The sequence below is a fragment of the Lepidochelys olivacea genome (genome assembly GCF_965140295.1).
Source record: "Lepidochelys olivacea isolate rLepOli2 genome assembly, chromosome: 8".
NCBI classification, from domain to species: domain Eukaryota; kingdom Metazoa; phylum Chordata; order Testudines; family Cheloniidae; genus Lepidochelys; species Lepidochelys olivacea.
Window position 1 is genome coordinate 96,436,450 of NC_140418.1, and position 18,112 is coordinate 96,454,561.

At 38.8% G+C, this 18,112-nt stretch overlaps 1 protein-coding gene across 2 annotated transcripts in view; it reads left to right on the plus strand.

The window, feature by feature from the left end:
- Positions 1 to 17,901, plus strand: part of GLIS1 (GLIS family zinc finger 1) — a 258,681-nt gene extending 240,780 nt beyond the window's left edge. For both annotated transcript variants that reach the window (XM_084637848.1, XM_084637849.1), the window contains 3 exons: positions 5,497 to 5,681; positions 13,290 to 13,457; positions 17,340 to 17,901. In XM_084637848.1, coding sequence (XP_084493974.1) covers positions 5,497 to 5,681; positions 13,290 to 13,457; positions 17,340 to 17,476 — 490 coding nt within the window. In that variant the 3' untranslated portion in view covers positions 17,477 to 17,901. The remainder of the gene's footprint in view (positions 1 to 5,496; positions 5,682 to 13,289; positions 13,458 to 17,339) is intronic.
- Positions 17,902 to 18,112: the final 211 nt, after the last annotated feature.

Here is an 18,112-nt window from a genome sequence, read left to right on the forward strand (position 1 = left end):
CTCTGTGGCTCTTCTCCAGATGTTTTCACTCTCCGCTCTCTTTTTATGTTGAGGCAACCAAACCTGAATAAAATACTTCCAATTTTACCATACTTTGATATAACATCCTTATGTGCCCTGGATACTTTATGCATCCAAGCATACAATTTTCTTTTCCATTTGCCACTTCAATGAGCCATTAACAATAATTACAAAACCTCTTATCACCACCACCTTGTCTCAGTCCCTCAAAAAGATCATACAAGTTTAGAAGCTAGCAGCATCTGTAAGAAATTCGAAATATTTTTGCTAAACAGCTTACACTTATCCAAGTTTAATTTAGTTTGTCATCATGTTGTCCAATCTCCCAGCATACTCAAATGCATTCAGTGTCTCGGAATCCACTATGGGTTTTGACTGAGCAGAGCAACTTAGGTGTGATCATGAAACTAATTATTCACTTCTTCCTCTCAATCACTAGTAAAGGTATTAAATGGAATAGGCAGATAACAAATACTACAAGAAAATAGTAAAGCACTGAAGATACAGTTCCAGTTCCATGAAACTTATGGTTTTAGTGGAGAGACAATATAGACCAAAGAGTTACAGGATGACCAGAAGGAGGTTATCATAATGTGTTTCAGGGTTTGTTGTTCTGGCTTATTTTTTATTTAATGGTGTGTATCAGAATTTCTGATTTAGGTGGGTTACCATAAGTGCTCAGATACTATAGTGATGCGTAAGTATAAGCACCAATATCAAATAGAATCTATAGGCTCAGAGGATGGGGTTTTAAGGAAGAATTTGAATGGAGAGAGGGTGGTGGATTGGTGCACCAGGGATTACGGAAATTCAGACATCAGTATGGATGAAGGCACGAACACAAGAGTGGGAAATGGATAAAAAGAGAGTAGTTAGGTGGAAGACTTGGACAGAACATGAGTAGTAAGACATGAGAGCAGAGATGTAGAGAAAGGGGGGAGGGCAGATTAGTGCATTTTTACCATATATTAAAATCTGGTGAATTTGTTGATTATATCTGCAATGTCTGATTTCACTCACCTCTGTCCTGAAATACAGCCCCGCTATGTGAGCCAGAGTAAGCAGCGTTTTAAAAAGCATAATGGATCCATTAGGGACTGGGAAGAAGGCACCCTCTGCCTCCAGATGCAGGAGGAGGTTGTGAGTGGCTGTTCAATTGCTCTGTGGCTGCTCCCCCAGTCCATAAGCTGTTATACAGTTCTGGGCTCCTGTGCCCGACATGGGATTGAGTCTGTGGGAATGAGGGCAGGTGATCTATGTAGCCCTGGATTTGCTGACCTGTCCTTTGCCCATCCTCAAAGCCACTCTTAATGCTACAGAAGAGAACATGGGGTGCACAGTCCTTTCACATGTCTTCTCAGCTTACCATAATAGGGTAACAGATCTGTGGTGGTTCTTGGACACTTATATCTTTGCCCATGAGAAGAGGTGGAGTGGGCAAAAGATTTTACCTTCTCTGAATATAAATATTCAATGTAGTCATGGGACCCAATTTTAGTGAATTAGGAAGGATCTGGGTTTTATTTAATATCTACATTAAAAGTATATAGTAAAAAGCCACAAGATGCCAAATTTGCAGAACTATACAAGCAAAAGGCAAACTAAAAAATGTGGTATATACATATTTATTATTAAAATCCAACCCAAAACAAATTGTGACTATAGTACAGTGTTAACAGGAAGTGTCCAAACTATTAGATCTTGAAGCCGATATGCCTGAGCTACTGCCTGGGAGTTTCTGATGCAAACAGCTGTCCATACTGAGGTCCTTCTTTAAGTAGTTTAGTGTTTCTTCTTCTATAGAGAAGCCATCTCTTTTAAAACTGTTTCCTGTAGCTAATGCATAGTTTATCTAATCTGTATCTGGAATGATTTCACCTGCACACCCATAGCAGTTGTGCCAAGGCAACATGGTTAGAAGACAAACACTCTAGAGAGAATTAGAAAAGGACACCAGAAGCTTGAAACTGAAAGCTAGGTCCATGAAAAAAATACTCTATCACACAGACATACACAGGATTGTGTTTTAGGGTTGATCTTGAATTCTGGGACACTGCAATTAATATTTTGTTAAGAAGAAAAATTCACCTATGGGTCACTTGTTCAAATTTAAACCTAGTCTTAGTGACAGAAAGTTATTCCTTGGCCTAAGGAAAACGAGCTAGAAGGATGCAGGGGATCTTCATTCAGCTAGATGCCCATATCAGAATGAACACCAATTAATACCCTTATTTGCTGTCTTACAATAATGGGGAAAGATTGCAGCATTGTGCCAAGTATTTGGTATTCTGCTAAAGCTGTTCAGACAGGGTGAAATCCACTTCACCCACATGTAACACAAGTTTAGAGAGGTGATTGCAGACCAGCCTGGGAAATTAAACCCCAGCCCACAACACAGGACTTGAATGGGATTCACCTCAGGCTCCAGTTATATAGATTACTATACTAGGGCCACTGGATTGCATACACGAGTGGTTTTCAACCTGTGGGCTGCAAACCCCGGGGGATCCTCAGACTGGGTCTAAGGGGTCTGTGAAAGATTGTCATTACCATAGAACAGTGGCTTTCAACCTAGGGTCCATGAACCCCTGGGGGTCAGCAGACTATGTCTAAGATTTCCAAAGGAGGCCGCACCTCCATTTGAAATTTTGTAGGGGTCCACAAATGAAAAAAGGTTGAAAACTACTGGCATATACAGATGTTCTGTTCCTCCCCTCCCACCCCCTTCCCTGTGGAACCAACCATGGGCTATAGTGTGCAGACAGCTCTGCCTGGCTGCTCAACAGTCTCCCCCCAAGAGGCCTGTATGCAGGGGTGAAGTGGTGTTAAGTCACCACTTGGACAACGCCTCCCCACCCCCCTTTTAGTAAGCAGAGGATTTCAGTCTCTAACATTCAGTATCACAACCATTACAGTCACTTATAGAAAACGGGGGAAAAGTTAAGCATTTGTTTAAAAATATAATTACATTCCTCCCACACATTAAATATGTGAACAAGCTATAGAAAACAAAAGAGGTTAGAACAACTGTGTACTTCAAGATTTTCTGTGTCCCTTTAAGACTGAACATTTGGCTTGAAAAGCATCTTGACCCAGGCCATTTTAATAACTGCTTTATTTCTTGCCTTCCCTTTTTGCTTAGGGACATGCATGGTTTCGGTGACCCTGTTATGCACTTAATTTCCTTGTTTTTTACTTTAGTGTCTTTTTGCCTAGCTGTTGTTTTTTTTAATTCCCTTTCATAAGTTGTGTCACAATGGTACCTTTTGGCACCTTTACTGTTACTGGGTTGTTGAATGTAGTTATATTCTGATCACTATTATTTCATAGGTTAACTATATTTACTTCTTGAACCAGCTCTTACGTGTTATTTAGGACTAAGTCAAAAATAGTCTTACCTCTTGTGTGCTACTCAAAGGAGCAATTTTTATGGTGTTGAGAAATTGCTTTTCTAAGCCATGTATCATTGTGACATTTGAACAGTGTATGTGGGTAGTTGACGTCACCCATTTTTACAGTTTTATTAGAGTTGGTAGCATCTTCAATTTCCTGCAACAATGTGCAATCAATATCCTTTTCCTGGTCAGGTGTCAACAGGTAATCTACTAGTATATTTCTATACTTATGCCTTGGGCTAGCCATACAGATTCTACTGAGTGGTTCTTTCCATACAGAAGTTTTGTTTCATTACATTCTATGGAATCTATTAGATGTAATGCGGCTCCTCCCACCTCTATGACTTAATCTGTCCTTTGTTTTCATTTCAGCCCAAGACATATGAGGTTGGAGGGCAAAGAAAATACAGCATCTACACAGTACAATAAACTCTAGACAGTATCTGCATTCAAAAGATCAACATTTGAGGCTACCAATCTAGAACCAACTGGTCATTATTTCTACTGCTGCAATGAAAGCTCAAAAAAACCAGAGGTCTAAATGCCCCAACAAAACATTTAGATAATTATTGTTAATTTGTAGAATGATAATATAATTCTAATGGGGTTTGCACAGGAGGACCAGATTCTTGATTCTGCTCTCTGCAAAGCAGCAGGTCTCTGGCCATAAGTGGCCAGCAGATCGTTCCGCTGACAGAGGGGATAAAGCCAATTCCCGTGCTGGCCACCACCTCTGCCCACAATGGAGAGGACATGCTGGTGGAGAGGGGAAGCATGCTGAAGCTCCACTATGCTCTACCTATTGGTGTAAAGTTCCTTAGGTACCTTATGCCAGTGGTGTAAGGTAAAGCAGCTCCTAGGCTGGGGTGGCAATGCATGATTAGGGAGCCGCAACCAATTGTCTGACTAACCTCCTGTGCCAAGCACATCACGGGGAAGAGGTTTTACATCTGAGGTATAATCACTTCCCTGCCTTCCTCCGGGGCACTGCAGTAGCATACACATGTTTACCCAGGGCTGTGCTTTTGAAGGACAATCTAGACCGCTCTGTTTAAAACTATGCTGTTAGATGAGAAACCATTGAAAACAAGTATGCATCCTTGACTTGGCTGAACTTTTGGGTATAGATGTTTCGCCCCGTTTTGACTAGTAGTGCATTTAGACAATTCTGACTCAGGAGGGAACCTCCTGGGATGAAAGGAGCTCACCATTAGAGCTTGAGTTTCCTCGTATTTTAGAAAGAGATAAATTTAATATCAAAATTAAGAGAGAGCAGGGGTGAAGCCTCCTTGATAGAAACAAATTGAAACCTGAAACTTCTAAGCACTAACATTATAGTTAATGTTGGATGGTTTTCTAAGCACTGCTTTTATAGTATACAAGACTGCTGATGGTTGAGAAGGGCAATAATTTTATATTTTGTACAGTAGTACAATGATTTGCAAGGGTTCTGAGACACAATAAGGAATTACATGTTTAAAGAAAGTTTCCTCTTGCTTTTATTTTTTGTACAAATAGAACAAGGGGGAGGCACTAAAGATATTAATGAGGTTATCTATTAATTAGACATAATCATGAAGTGCAAAATTCTGCTATTATTTTACTCCCAGATAGATCTATTTGCATCCGTGGTGTAATGGAATTCAGAATTAGATCCTAAGAGATACCTTTTCGTTGTAATACGTGAGAATTTAATCAAGGAATACCTATTAGCATTAAATTAGTCTCTGCCTGTATTTTCAGATCCATTTGTCGGTTAATAAAGTTTTTAATTAAAACTGACTTTGCTTAATTCTGAAGTCAGACAGCTTGACTAATGGTGTCACTTGTGACCCCAGCAGTGTGAACAGCATGGGAAGCCAGTGTAAAAGATTGTAAATTAGTTTCTAATTTGCTTTACTTCTGGCATAAAACTGAAAGAAACATTTTATTGTTTATTTTTTTAAAATATCATTTATGTCAACACAAATTGTAAATAAAGTTCTCTATATTAAATCACTATGGAAATGCTGCCTAGGGACTTTCAAGTGTTTTATTTTCTCATATTGTAATATAAGCTTCTTCTCTTTTCTTGTTCTAGGCTTGCTCCAAATATTCTTTCACCTCTTGTCAGTCCTCTGAAAACACTAGTTCCACCTTCCCTATTGCAGAAACATGGTTCATCATCTCCACACAGCCAGTCTCCAAATGGGCAACAGTTTTCAGGAATACCAAATAAACCATATGTTCAGTATCAAAACCAATCTGTACAAGAGGGACTGCAAGGTAACTATATTTTGAGTTTTCCCAGCTGCTGTATTCGTGTTTTAATTATTGCAGTATTTGGCAACACTGGCTGACAACATTTCCATGGAAGCTCCTGTTTTTTTTTCAGAGTAGCAGCCGTGTTAGTCTGTTGTTCGCAAAAAGGAGTACTTGTGGCACCTTAGAGGCTAACCAATTTATTTGAGCATAAGCTTTCGTGAGCTACAGCTCACTTCATCGGATGCATCCGATGAAGTGAGCTGTAGCTCACGAAAGCTTATGCTCAAATAAATTGGTTAGTCTCTAAGGTGCCACAAGTACTCCTTTCCTATTTTTTTTGAGTCCCATGGGGCTGGAGTTTTCATCAGTCAGATCAGTACATGCATTACCTACTTATAATGGGGACAAATTATAATCCGTAATAAAGCTGTGCATTCATATAGCACCTTTCATGAGAGGATCTCAAAGTATTTTGCAAGCACACATTAATTACATCCCAAAATACCTCTGATTTAAAGACACTTTAAAAGATTTAACTCTGGATCACCTTTGAAGCTGTAACTGTTTAGTCTATCAGTCTACGTAGTATTTAGGAAGCTTTAAAATGCATCGTTTATACAATAGACTATAATGGCACTTTCTGGCATTGTACCCATTTAGTATGGTTCGAGTACTACAGAGACAGGAGGTCTTGAGTTCTAATCCTAATTCTGTCACGATCTTGTGTAGTTTAGGCAAATTATTTATCCTCTGCATTTGAATTTCCCAGTCTTTAAAATGGGGATGATGCTTATTTTCCTACCCCAAAGTTGTCTTGTGGGGGATTGGTGTGTCTACAATGTTTTGAAGGTATACATTGACACTTAATATTATCACAGATTACTGTGGTAATGGAAGCTTGGATATTTAGATAACATGTTATATAATCCATATACTATATTGCTTACGTATGGTAAATATTCATCATATTACAGATGTGCAGGACAACTGTCTGGTTGCAAGTATAACCAAGCATATAAGTATACCCAGGCAGATAACCAGATTCTCAACTCTGTTCACAATTGTACCATTGTTTGAATAAGGCATTTTTCAGAAACGCACAGTTTCATGTACGATAAATGTAGCAAGTGGACAAAATGACTTGCCTGCTATTCTTTGAATGTTTTAAGGCCAAGTTTTTATAACGTTTGAAAAAACAAGATTCTGATATAAGCCCAATGGCAGGGTACATCTCTAATACATAGATATTTACCTCCCTTTCCCTCTTGGTCTCCAGGTAGTATTTTAACCTCTAGTCTGGGTCAAGTACCATAAATACTCTAAAATTGCTTGATTAGTTTTTGCTGTTTGGACTTTGTCTGAAAAGCAAAAGCATGTTATATTAAATGATTTGTGTCAAAGAAAAAAACTCACTAAACCTGATGCTCAACAGATTATTCAATTTTAAAATGACTAACTCTGAGAGGGGAAAAGTGATAGATTTATGATAGCATATAATCATATATGATTGTTATTATAATGAGCTAAATAACTACAAACCACAAGAGGACAGATTAGCAGCTCATTATAATGACAGAAACAAATGCATAGACAGAACAAGTTTTGAACCACGTAAATAAATTGACTTTATTCCTTAGAGAAAACCACATTTCCCATTTCAGCAAACCATTTCTTTCTGACTGCTGTGTTGTGTGGTTTTGAAAAAGGCAATAATTTTCCACTTTAACCAAATTTTGAATTATTATTATAATTTCATTATGAAAAAGTTCTAAAATCAATTCTGAGTAATAGCCTTTGAAACCAATTAATCTGTAATCCATACTTGGGCTTAAATTTACTTGTTGTCTTTGTTTCAGTTCTTTAATGGCAGCTTTTTAAATGGGAATCTTTTAGTCAAGTTTGTTATATTTTTACTGTAAAAAAGGAAATTCTAAATATCATAATCTGTAAAACCAGTCAGTCTTTATAGAAGCACGTTAATGTTGAGAATTGCTATGGGTTGTCGCTATGGGTTGTCGATAATGAGAAGAATGATAAACCACCGTATTTGTGTCTTTAGCTAGTTACAGTAAAGTCACATGGAAATTATTATACACTGAAAGAATTTGGCAAGCAAACAGCATACTGCATTTATTTATATCTGACATGATTTCTTGTCAGAGATTTTATGGAATTTGAAGAGCTTGGATTTATTTGCACATACATTTAAATAACATGATGTATATGAGTTGTAGTTTAATAGACATATTCCAGTCATTTGCTCATTACATCATTCATTTAAAAAGCGCTTCGGGTTTTTTAGGTTATGGCTTGGGGAAATAGAGGCAAGCAATGTGTTTTCTGATGTGGTTAACTACAGCTATTTTGTCACAAATGATTTCAAAGCAAAATTGGAGCTAAATGTTATATTTGGAACGCAGTTTATTCCTTTATTAACTGTTATACTTCTACATTTACTGTACATAAAACATTTAACAGCAATCATTTAAACTGACAGGCATTTGGTAAATTCTTCAATTGGAACTTAACCTCAGAAAATTTGATTTAAATTAGATAAATAGAAGGAAAACCATTTGAAAAAATATCAGCAGAGCTCCCGTTGCCAAATGGGTACTACCCCTCTGCACGCTTAGAACAGGAAAATTTCTACGAAAAAATAATTCTTGCATGCTTCTTATTTTAGCTGCTTAAGAGATTTTTTTTTTAAGAATCTTTAAAAATGTTCCATGTTTAATTTGTGTTGAGCCATATATGGTTGTTAATTGAACCATAATTATAGGATTTAAGCCTCATCTTAGCTCCTAAATACTACTCTGTATTGTATTGAGAGACAGTTCCATGTAGAATTAAAGCTTTTCATAGAACTTATAGGAATCAAACTAAAATGGAATGAACGAAAAGAACCTTTCTTAGAAAAAAAATTTAAAAATTATATATTACATGAAGACCCTGTCTTAGTATTTCCAAAGCAATTAAAGTACAGTGCCCATAAACAGTAAGTTTCATTTCCTGAGGTTGCCTAAAATAGCCTTATTCAAAATCTCATTCATTTATGACGTGTCTTATTTGGCTACCGCACACACTGTTACGGAGGTTCCTTTGCCACTAGTACAGATGCAAAGGTAAACTAAGCGCTCATATTGTCCCAGTTGTTGTGCTACTGAAACCAACTCCTGGACTAGCAGATTTACTTTCAAACCAGTTTCGCTTTCCTCTGTGGTCTAATGACTGCTTTTTAGCAACACTTGACATTCACCCAACCTGGTGATTAACTTCCCTTTATTATCAGTATGAAAGATCACCAAGGGATTTGAGCCCCTAAAAATATTTGCTGGCCTTCTGAGCCATTCCAGGTTGCTGATCTGGCCACTCAGAGGAAAGGATAGTTTGTTGCAAAAGCCAACCCATCTTGCTACCAAAAGAAGGTATCTCTCTTTATCAGAGAATTGCACAACTACCTGGCAGGAAGTGGCCCTACCATGTTGCAAAACCTGTCACCAGGGGGGGCATAGGGGAGTTCTCATCTGAGAAAGGGCCCTCAGAGGGGTAGTGGTGATGCTGAATGAAGTGAAGAAATATGAAACCGTTATTTCACTCATCATGGGTGCGGGTGGGGGCTTCTGAAATCTTTAAAAAAAAAAAAACCACCTGCCTCAGGGCAGAGATGAATGGATGTCAATGAGCTTCCTGCCTTCCGTATCTTCTAATTCCCAGGAGACTCTGTCTACCCGCTTGGGGCCACACATCCTATGGATGTTACTGCAGGTGGTTTGCCTGAGCTGATGAAGAGTGAGAAGGATTATTATACTGATAGTAATTTAACCCTTCTTTTTCTCACATCTCCCCTACACTGCTCAGAGACCCTTCTCAGTGAGACCAGTCACACATTTTGAGAAACCCTGATCTAGAGTATAGAAAAAGCCTGTCAAAATCGCACTCATGTCTAGACATAAAATTGACTTTGCTGTCCTGCATCATTTAGCATTTATCATATCCATGTTTAAGTGTCAGGAAAATCTGACTTTCTCGTAAATTAAATTGTGTATGTGCAAATCAAGTGCATTAGCTACAACTGTAGTTGCTTACAATCCCACAGGCTAGGATGAAGTCCCTTTGAATGAATATCAGCTCATTTTGTCATTCCCAGTAAAAATGCCACAAAATGAGTCATTTGTGATGTTATTCCAAAGATGATGATTCATCTTATAAACATACCTATAAGTAATAAAATTACTGCTTGTTAGCTGTACCTCTCAACTGAAGAATGACACGTTGTACAGAAAAAATCAGTGCATGAGGGGCATAGAAGGTGTTGCCTGATCAGCTGTCTTTCTGGAGAGCAAAGCTGTCTTGAGTGTCCTTTTTGGTAATTAAAAATCTCTGTCTCAGCTTCTCTAGTTGAAAAAGTTATTGGGACTCTGCCAGCTTAGACACACTCTAGAAGCTGCCTTGCCCCTTCTAATTTTCAGCCTTAAGGAATCAGATGTCTAGTCTTGATGCCCTGTTTGTCCATTTCTCCCACAACCATTTCTGTGCCTTTTACCATGTTGCTTCCTATGCCTGGAATACCTTCCCGTCTGGTCCTATCGCTTTCCTTATTCAAGTCCCTCTTTAACACTTGTTTCTTCCACAGTGCCCTCAAGTGAGCAAACATTTCTGACAACTCTACTCATTTGAAAAGGATTAAAACCCCTACTACTGCCACCAATATTTGCATATTCCTAAACTGAGTAACTGCATGATCATATTGCTGTAACTTTTGTCCTTCCTTATTCCATCTCCTTTCTGCAGTTTTCTACACCCACCAGTCACATCACATATACAAGCTCTATAGAGAAGGGGCCAGGTCTTTTTCCTTGCATTTGTACTGTGAAGCATTTAACAAACACTGTAAAATCCAATAATCGAATATTAAGATTTTTTCATGACACTGCCTCGCCCTAGAATTGTCAAGCTACAGACACTTCACCAGTGCACATCAGGCTGCCTGTCTGAGGCACTGCTATACACCCAGCCAGTACAAAACATTGGTAGCTGCTTTTGGTAGCTATTTTCAGCACTCTTCATTTTACTGAGAGTGCTCTCTCTCTCTCTTCCCCCGCCCCCTATTTCTTAATGACCAATTATAGAGTACAACCTCAAGCAGTTCAAAAGAAACCTTATCCATAGATCTTGAAGAGCAGTGATGGATCCAGCTGCCAATGTAAAAGCTTGTCCAAAGTGAGTTTAATTCAGTTGTGTCATGTTGTTCTATTGGCTGATTTTCTAAATTACAGTGTCTTAGTCTTAGGGACTAAAAAGATATTTAATTGGTTTAATAAAGCATGCTGGCTGAGCAAGATGAGAGAGACCATGATTATAGGGACATAGAATATACACATTGTGCCTTCCCTAGAAGTGATTTGTCTAGCAGGCAGCCTGGAAAGTCTGATTGCTCCAAGCTCATAAAGTGCTCATTTGAGCCAGTAATGCCTCATTTGAAGCCAAGTGTCTAATGGTTTCATTGCTCATCCCTAAAGTTATATAGTGATTTTAGAAGGTGTGCAGAGAGGATTTAACATTTTGTAAATGTAAAAATCAGGATAACTATTAACATCAGTCAATAAGCTACTGTACCTGAAGTTTCATCACAAGATAGTTTAGCAGCCTCTCATAAGAGCTCTTTGATTCTTTGAGCCAGTCTCTCCTAGCATTAAATAGAGGTGGCTGTTTACTCATGCCAGGGAAGGACACACATCGTTTAATATTCAACATTCCAAATTTCTAGGCCTTCTTGCCTACTGCAGAAAATACTTGTACCGTTGGTAAAATGTGCTTGGTATCTTCCTCTGGAACAGTCATCCCTTAGTACTTCAGTCATGAAATATCAAATTGTGACGAGGGACCATAGTTCTCCAGAAGTAGGACACCTGATGCTTGCAGGGTCAACCAAAAACCATGTAAAATAGTGAAACTTCCATACAAAACCTAGGTTTCACCCCAACTAGATGTGCTGCATCGTTATTAAAGAATTGAACCAGTTAGCCTGACGTATAACAGTCTGCGGTAACTGTCAGAATCCGTGCCGCCGAGTTTTGTGAACAGGAAGGAGTTTGTTACAGCCTGTGGATTGGCAATTGGTGTATTTGAGCAGTGTAAGGCATCCAGGTGCTTTGGTGATAAGCACCACTGTTACTTTTTAAACATACGAAATTAACCCCATGGTTGAAACAACAGGCTAGTTCTTCAGCTGGTCAGTGGAGCGGTGCAGATTTATAGCAGCTGCAGATCTGGCCTGACATCTTCCTTTGATAAAATTGGAGAGAAGTCATGTGACTTTCCTGGAAGAAAAGTTTCATTCTGCCTGAGTGTGGGCAGGAGAAAAAAAAATAGAAGAAAAAGTGCCATTGCCCTGTTCGGGGGAAACGGAGAAATTCCTATGACACTTACTGCTAAATGGAGAGAGAGAGAATAGGGATCCATTTACACTGGCTGCTAGGAGAAGTAAGGATTCAGATTAGAAAATAGTTAACATTAACAGTTTCATTAGTGTGAGGGATGTCCTGAGAACCCCTTAGTGCACAGCTTTGCCGACTGCTCCGAGCTCACATTGATGAGGCTGAGTCATCACCTTGTTCTTTCAGGACACTGGCACAAACCTGTAAGGAGTAAAACTCCACTCTCCATTTACAAGTACTTAGCGTGCTCTTTACTTCTAAGTGACTTTCTGCATGAGGCAGGATTTACCCCTAATTTTTGCAGGTTTCTGCTGGTGCAAGACAGCACAGGACCCCTGGTGGTAGAAAGCATGTGAGGCAAGAGATTCTAGGGAAGGAGGAGACACTAGTGGCCCCAAAATGAATTTTGCTGGCTGTGGAGGGAATGGGCCTTTTCAAAACATCCCCTCAGCAGCTTCCATTGGTGGGATTGCCAAGGGGCGCCAGCTGCAAGCTAAAGAGATCCTCCCCTGGCATAAAAGTCCATCAGAATGCAGGGTAGCACCTCTGGGCCAAACTCTTCTTGTCAGATATGGCCCACTGTGACTAGTGAAATTTTCTCATTTGAAACAAGATAGCACTTTGAAAAAGGAGAGGGTTGAAGCATTCTAAAAGGTATTTGTAAATACAGTTATCTCCTGCAATAAATAATTCATGCTGGATGGTAAAAGGCCTTTATTCAGTTACAAATCCAATAGTCTATATCAGTAAAATACTACATTATTTAACTCAGGTAAAGTTAACAGTAATTCATTATAGGCTCAATCCCACAGTGTGCTGAGCATCCTGGCCCTGATCCAGCAAAGCATTTAAGAACATGCTTAACTTTAACTAATGAGTAGCCCATTAACTTCAGTGGGGCAACTCATTCAGTTGCTCAAAGATAAGCATGTCCTTATGTGCTTTGCTGGATAGGGCCACAGTGCTCAGCACCTTGCAGAATCAAGACCAATATAGGTTTTATATTATATTATATTATTACACACAGTGTGTATAAATATGTAAGTAGAATAAAGGCTGTGGCTTGATCATTTTTCCATAGTTAAAACCCTAAGGATCTTAAAAACCCACAGTAGTAATGAAATGCTATGACATAAATGAAGCTAATATCATCACAGCAGTGTTAAACTGTGTATGCAATATCTGTTTTCAGGTTACCAAGGCAGCTTTCACTCAATACAAAACTGTTTCCATTACGGAGACTGCTACAGAACAGTGGAACAGTCTGTCAACAGTGATGTGCTAACAGGGGAATCCCATTGCTTTAATACTTTGAGACAGAATGGGTGTCACATACTCAATGCACCTTTAGCTTCAACAGGTAATTTATTCTGATTATGAAGAGTTATCCTTATGATTTTTTTTAGAAATAGAAAAAACACTTTGTCTTATTACTTAAAATGCAACATTTCATTAAACTCTTCTTTAAACAGTTAAACAGTTCTTTAGGAAAGTAGATTTGTTTTCTTTTATCCTCCAGTATTTCACCGACAGCCAAATTTTCCTCTTACTTGTGTGGGTAGACACAGTGACTTTAGTGAGCTTTTGGACAGCGCACTAAAAAAGGCAATTTTGCCCTGTTCCCTTGATATTTATTGTAAAGATTGTGTCAACATTTACACTACAAGCCCTACCTTCAGGTGTGTATAAGTCATTTCAGGCTGCAGTTCATCGTCAGGGTCTAAGTCTCGAAACTGGATTTTTGTATTCCCATGAAATTCTGTTAAACGTTACTGGCTTCGGGGACTTCTAGTTCACTTAAGAATAAAAAGTGGGATGTATTTTTTTTATACTGAGATGTACCAATTGGGAACTAGTGACTATGGGAATTTTGTTTGGAAAAGTGGCTAGTGCACATGCATACCTTTTTTCCCAGCCATATATTTGCATAATGGCAAAGGGCCTAGAGATGTACGAGAATCATTACAGTCTAGTGGATGAGCTCCCAGATAGAACTGCTCATGTTTCTGAGGGATTTTTTTCTATTTTTAAAAACCACAGTGAAAAACCAGGGAAGTAACAAAACCCAACATATTTTAAGCAATGCCATAGTAGTTAAATAGTACCAATTCCTCACTCTTCAGTAAGGCAAAACTCACTGATTCCAAAGATGGTTTTGCTGGAGGTCCTGATTCAGGAAAGCATCTCTGCTCAGGACATTCCTGAAAACATTTGCTTAAGTGCTTTCCTGGCCTGGCGTCCGAGTTAGGACTGCAAAATAAGAGCTGACATTCCTGCCCCATTGTGGGGAATCGCAGTTCAGTGTGTGTGTCGTGTTACATACTAAAAAGTACGTGCAGCAATCACTAGCAAAAGGGAAGAGTTAACGATGCCGTTTCAGCCTTAACTTTGATTTTGTGTGTGTGTGTTATTCATAAGTTTGATGTTAATAAAACAGTTGTAAAATGTTGAAATTTGATGTTCGGTTTAGACATTTAGAGAACAGACCAAATAAACTTTCCAAAAGAAATTGTTAGAGCAAAAAAAATCATGTGGCAAAACACCAACTAGGACAACATTTGCTATTTTTTGTCTGGGGCTAACCTATTATGGTTTCTCTGCAATCAGTTTATTTTTAGAATGGTTACTGAGGTATACAAATACTTAGCATCTGAAACAAACAAATATATGGATATATAAATCTTATCTCATCTTTCTGTGTAAAATAGAACCATTCGGGTTTGCAAGATTCATCAAGCCTGTGCTTTAATTTTTTCAGGGTTTTATAGCACCATTAATATTAATGGAGATCTCATCTCACAGGAATGCCGAATGTGACTGGCAAACAGCTGTTCCATGAATCACATTAACAGTCAATAAATTTTTTATTTTGTGTTCAGGGCTTTTGGATGGTTTACACTATCTGGAATCTAACAGTGATTTCTGGGGTGTGTGTTTATCTTGGTTTTTGTCCATTTATGGTTGTGTACCCCTTTGTATGTGGGCCCTGTCAGATAAAAAATTAACATAATATGCACCCTTACATAAGTTAATAGAATACTGTGCTCTGCAGTTAGGTTATATACACAGTGCTGACTAGACAAACAAACTGGGTTATTTTCTACTCTCATTTACTTCAGATTTACTCTGTGTATCAGAGAGCAGGATTTGATCCATAGATCAGTCAACCCTTGGTTAACTAATACAGTAAACTAATATAAATCACAAGGGGTTGCATAAGTATAAGTGAGTGCAGAATCTAATCTCTGATCTATTAAAAAACAAACACCCACCTAATTAATTCACTTGTAAGGACCTGATCCTACAGTCCTACTTAAGGCAAATCTCTTTGATATCAATGCGGGACCTGCCTACATAGGGCTACAGGATCAGGGGCCATTATTAATTATATTATGTAGAACCTAAAGGCCGCAACCAAGATTGGGGTCCCATTGTGCTCACTCCTATAAAAATACATAGTAAGAGACAGTCCCTACCCCGATGAACATGCAATCTAAATAAACCAGGGAAACAAAGCAGGAGAAATTAAATATCATTCTCATTTTGTCAATGGGAAACTGAAGCACAGAGAGATTAAGTAATTTGCCAAACCTCACCCAGGGAGACAGTGGCAAAACAGAAAACTGAACCCAAATCCCCAGAGTCCCAGTCCAGTGTATTAACCGCAAGAGCATCCTTCCTCACATACGTGTGCAATGGATATGGATGTGATTTGCTGTAAATATTAACATGTTTTCCATGTCATCCAGTCAGCCACAAGTGCCTCAATAACTGAAATACAGCTTTCCTTCATATGCATAATATTTGGTAATCTGTACTGAAGAAATACTGGTATGTCCTTGTTCTGAAGAACATACAATCCTTTATAAAGATATAACCAAACATAGACAATGCTGTCTGAGATGAGACAGAATGTGCGGAGTGCGGTGTGAGCATAACACAGCATCAGTGCTTCATGCAATAGGTGGGGTTTGAGACGTATTTGGAAGGAGGAAGCTTAGCGAGCTACTCAAGGCCCCACAGAAGAACACTGGGCTTTGGAGTGGATAAAGAAAACAAAGGGGTCAATGAAGAGGGAAGCTTGGGCACAGAGAGAAGAGCAGGTATCAGAGACATGGCAAGATTTGAAGAGGAGATCTTAGTCAAATATCACTTCAAACTGTTTCTGGGAATGGGATTTAAAGAAACCATTTTACACTATTAGGGAAACTATTCAGGTATGTTGGACTAAACTAAAATCCACTTACTATGTGTGTTCATAACTATTCTTGCTGCAGTCAGCATCAGGCACAAAGTGCATATACTGTTCCTTTTCAAACAAGTAGTATGGAGCGATGTGTATCATGTCAATGAGAGTTTGGCCTGATTAAGAATTGGGGACAAAATCCTGCCTTCACTCAAAGACATGCTAAGAGTAGGGCAGGAGAAGAGCAGTACCAGCAGAATGGAAGGTCCATTGGAGATTCTGCCAGCATCGGCAGCCAGAGGGCACCATGCTTCACAGCGCTCCTTACCAAAGGAACACCCTGTGCCCCTGATGCTGACTCCAGGGTGCACACAGGGGCTCCAGGAGCCTGACAACCCCCCAAATTGTAGAATGCAGGCCACACCCTGGGGAGCCAGCCGGTGCATTAGCCAGATTCCTCCAGGATCTCAAGAATGTATGGGGCACACATGAAACATTTCCATACCCACAAAGTCCCTTTAAAAGAGAAAAATATACAACACAATCTGTCTGCAGCACTTCCAGAATGCCATCTAGGATCTTTGTCCATCCATTGCTTTGACATCATGTCCTAGTAACAGTAATTCCTCCAGGGAGGCATACGCACCCACATCAGTAGCCAGATTATAGAGAAGCCTCATTAGGGTGACCAGACAGCAAATGTGAAAAATCTGGACAGGGGATGGGGGGTAATAGGAACCTATATAAGAAAAAGACCCAAAAATTGGGACTGTCCCTATAAAATTGGGACATCTGGTCACCCTAAGCCTCATTGTAAATAAACTTCACTACCACAATGGTACCCGTACAAAGCAGTGAATGGAAACTCATGCACAATGACACAAATTATGAGGTTAGTTTTCATATTGCCTAAGTGAGGCATTGGCAGTGAAGTCTGCTGTCTGATTAATGTGAGGCTTCACTACATATCTCTGGGACTCAGACTTGTGCTTCCTGCTGCAGCCCTCAGATGTATTATGGTGCTAAATCATGCTCATATGCTTTTCCTGCTTTCAGGCTACGATGTAATTTCTGAAGCACAATGTGGGTCTGAAGAAGCAGTCACCAATGGAACTGACGAAAATGGATTTTTCCAAAATGGTGCTTTTGATCATTGTTTGAATCACATTCCTTCCATCTATACAGATACCTAAGAACAGCTTTATCCTTTGTTTCCTTTATTATTACTATAACTGTATACGTAGTAACAAAAATGCTCTCTCAGTACTTTTATGTAGTCTGTATCTCTATGTGCTCATTTAAATAAACACCTCACATTTACCAATCCATTTTATAAATGAATATACTGTATAAGAAAAATTATTGGAACCTGTTCCTTTGCTGTGGCACTTTGAATTTCATGCTTTAAGGGAATGAGGAGCATTTGAAACAACTTGTTTTATAATTTCTTACTAAGAATGTAAATGTAAGTTATGTAACTTGTAAAGATTTTTTTCTGAAATGTATGTTTTCAATTTGAGACTGTTGCTCCCTTTAATCGTTTTAGTTTCATTCATTGGACATTTTCTTGACTAAACGGACTTTTTTAATCACAGACCTCATGTATATAAAGCCTTCATTTGCTCAGCTGGTTTTATATTTTCAGTTTTACAAGAAAGCATTAAAAACTGGATACAAGTATACTGTTGTTTCTTACCTTCAGTCTGATAAACCCTGATCTATTCAAGAAACCCGCTCAGTTATTTAACCTAATAGAGATATTTACTTCTGAGATCGCTGTACGATCTAGGCCGGGGTGAGCAAACTTTTTGGCCTGAGGGCCACATCAG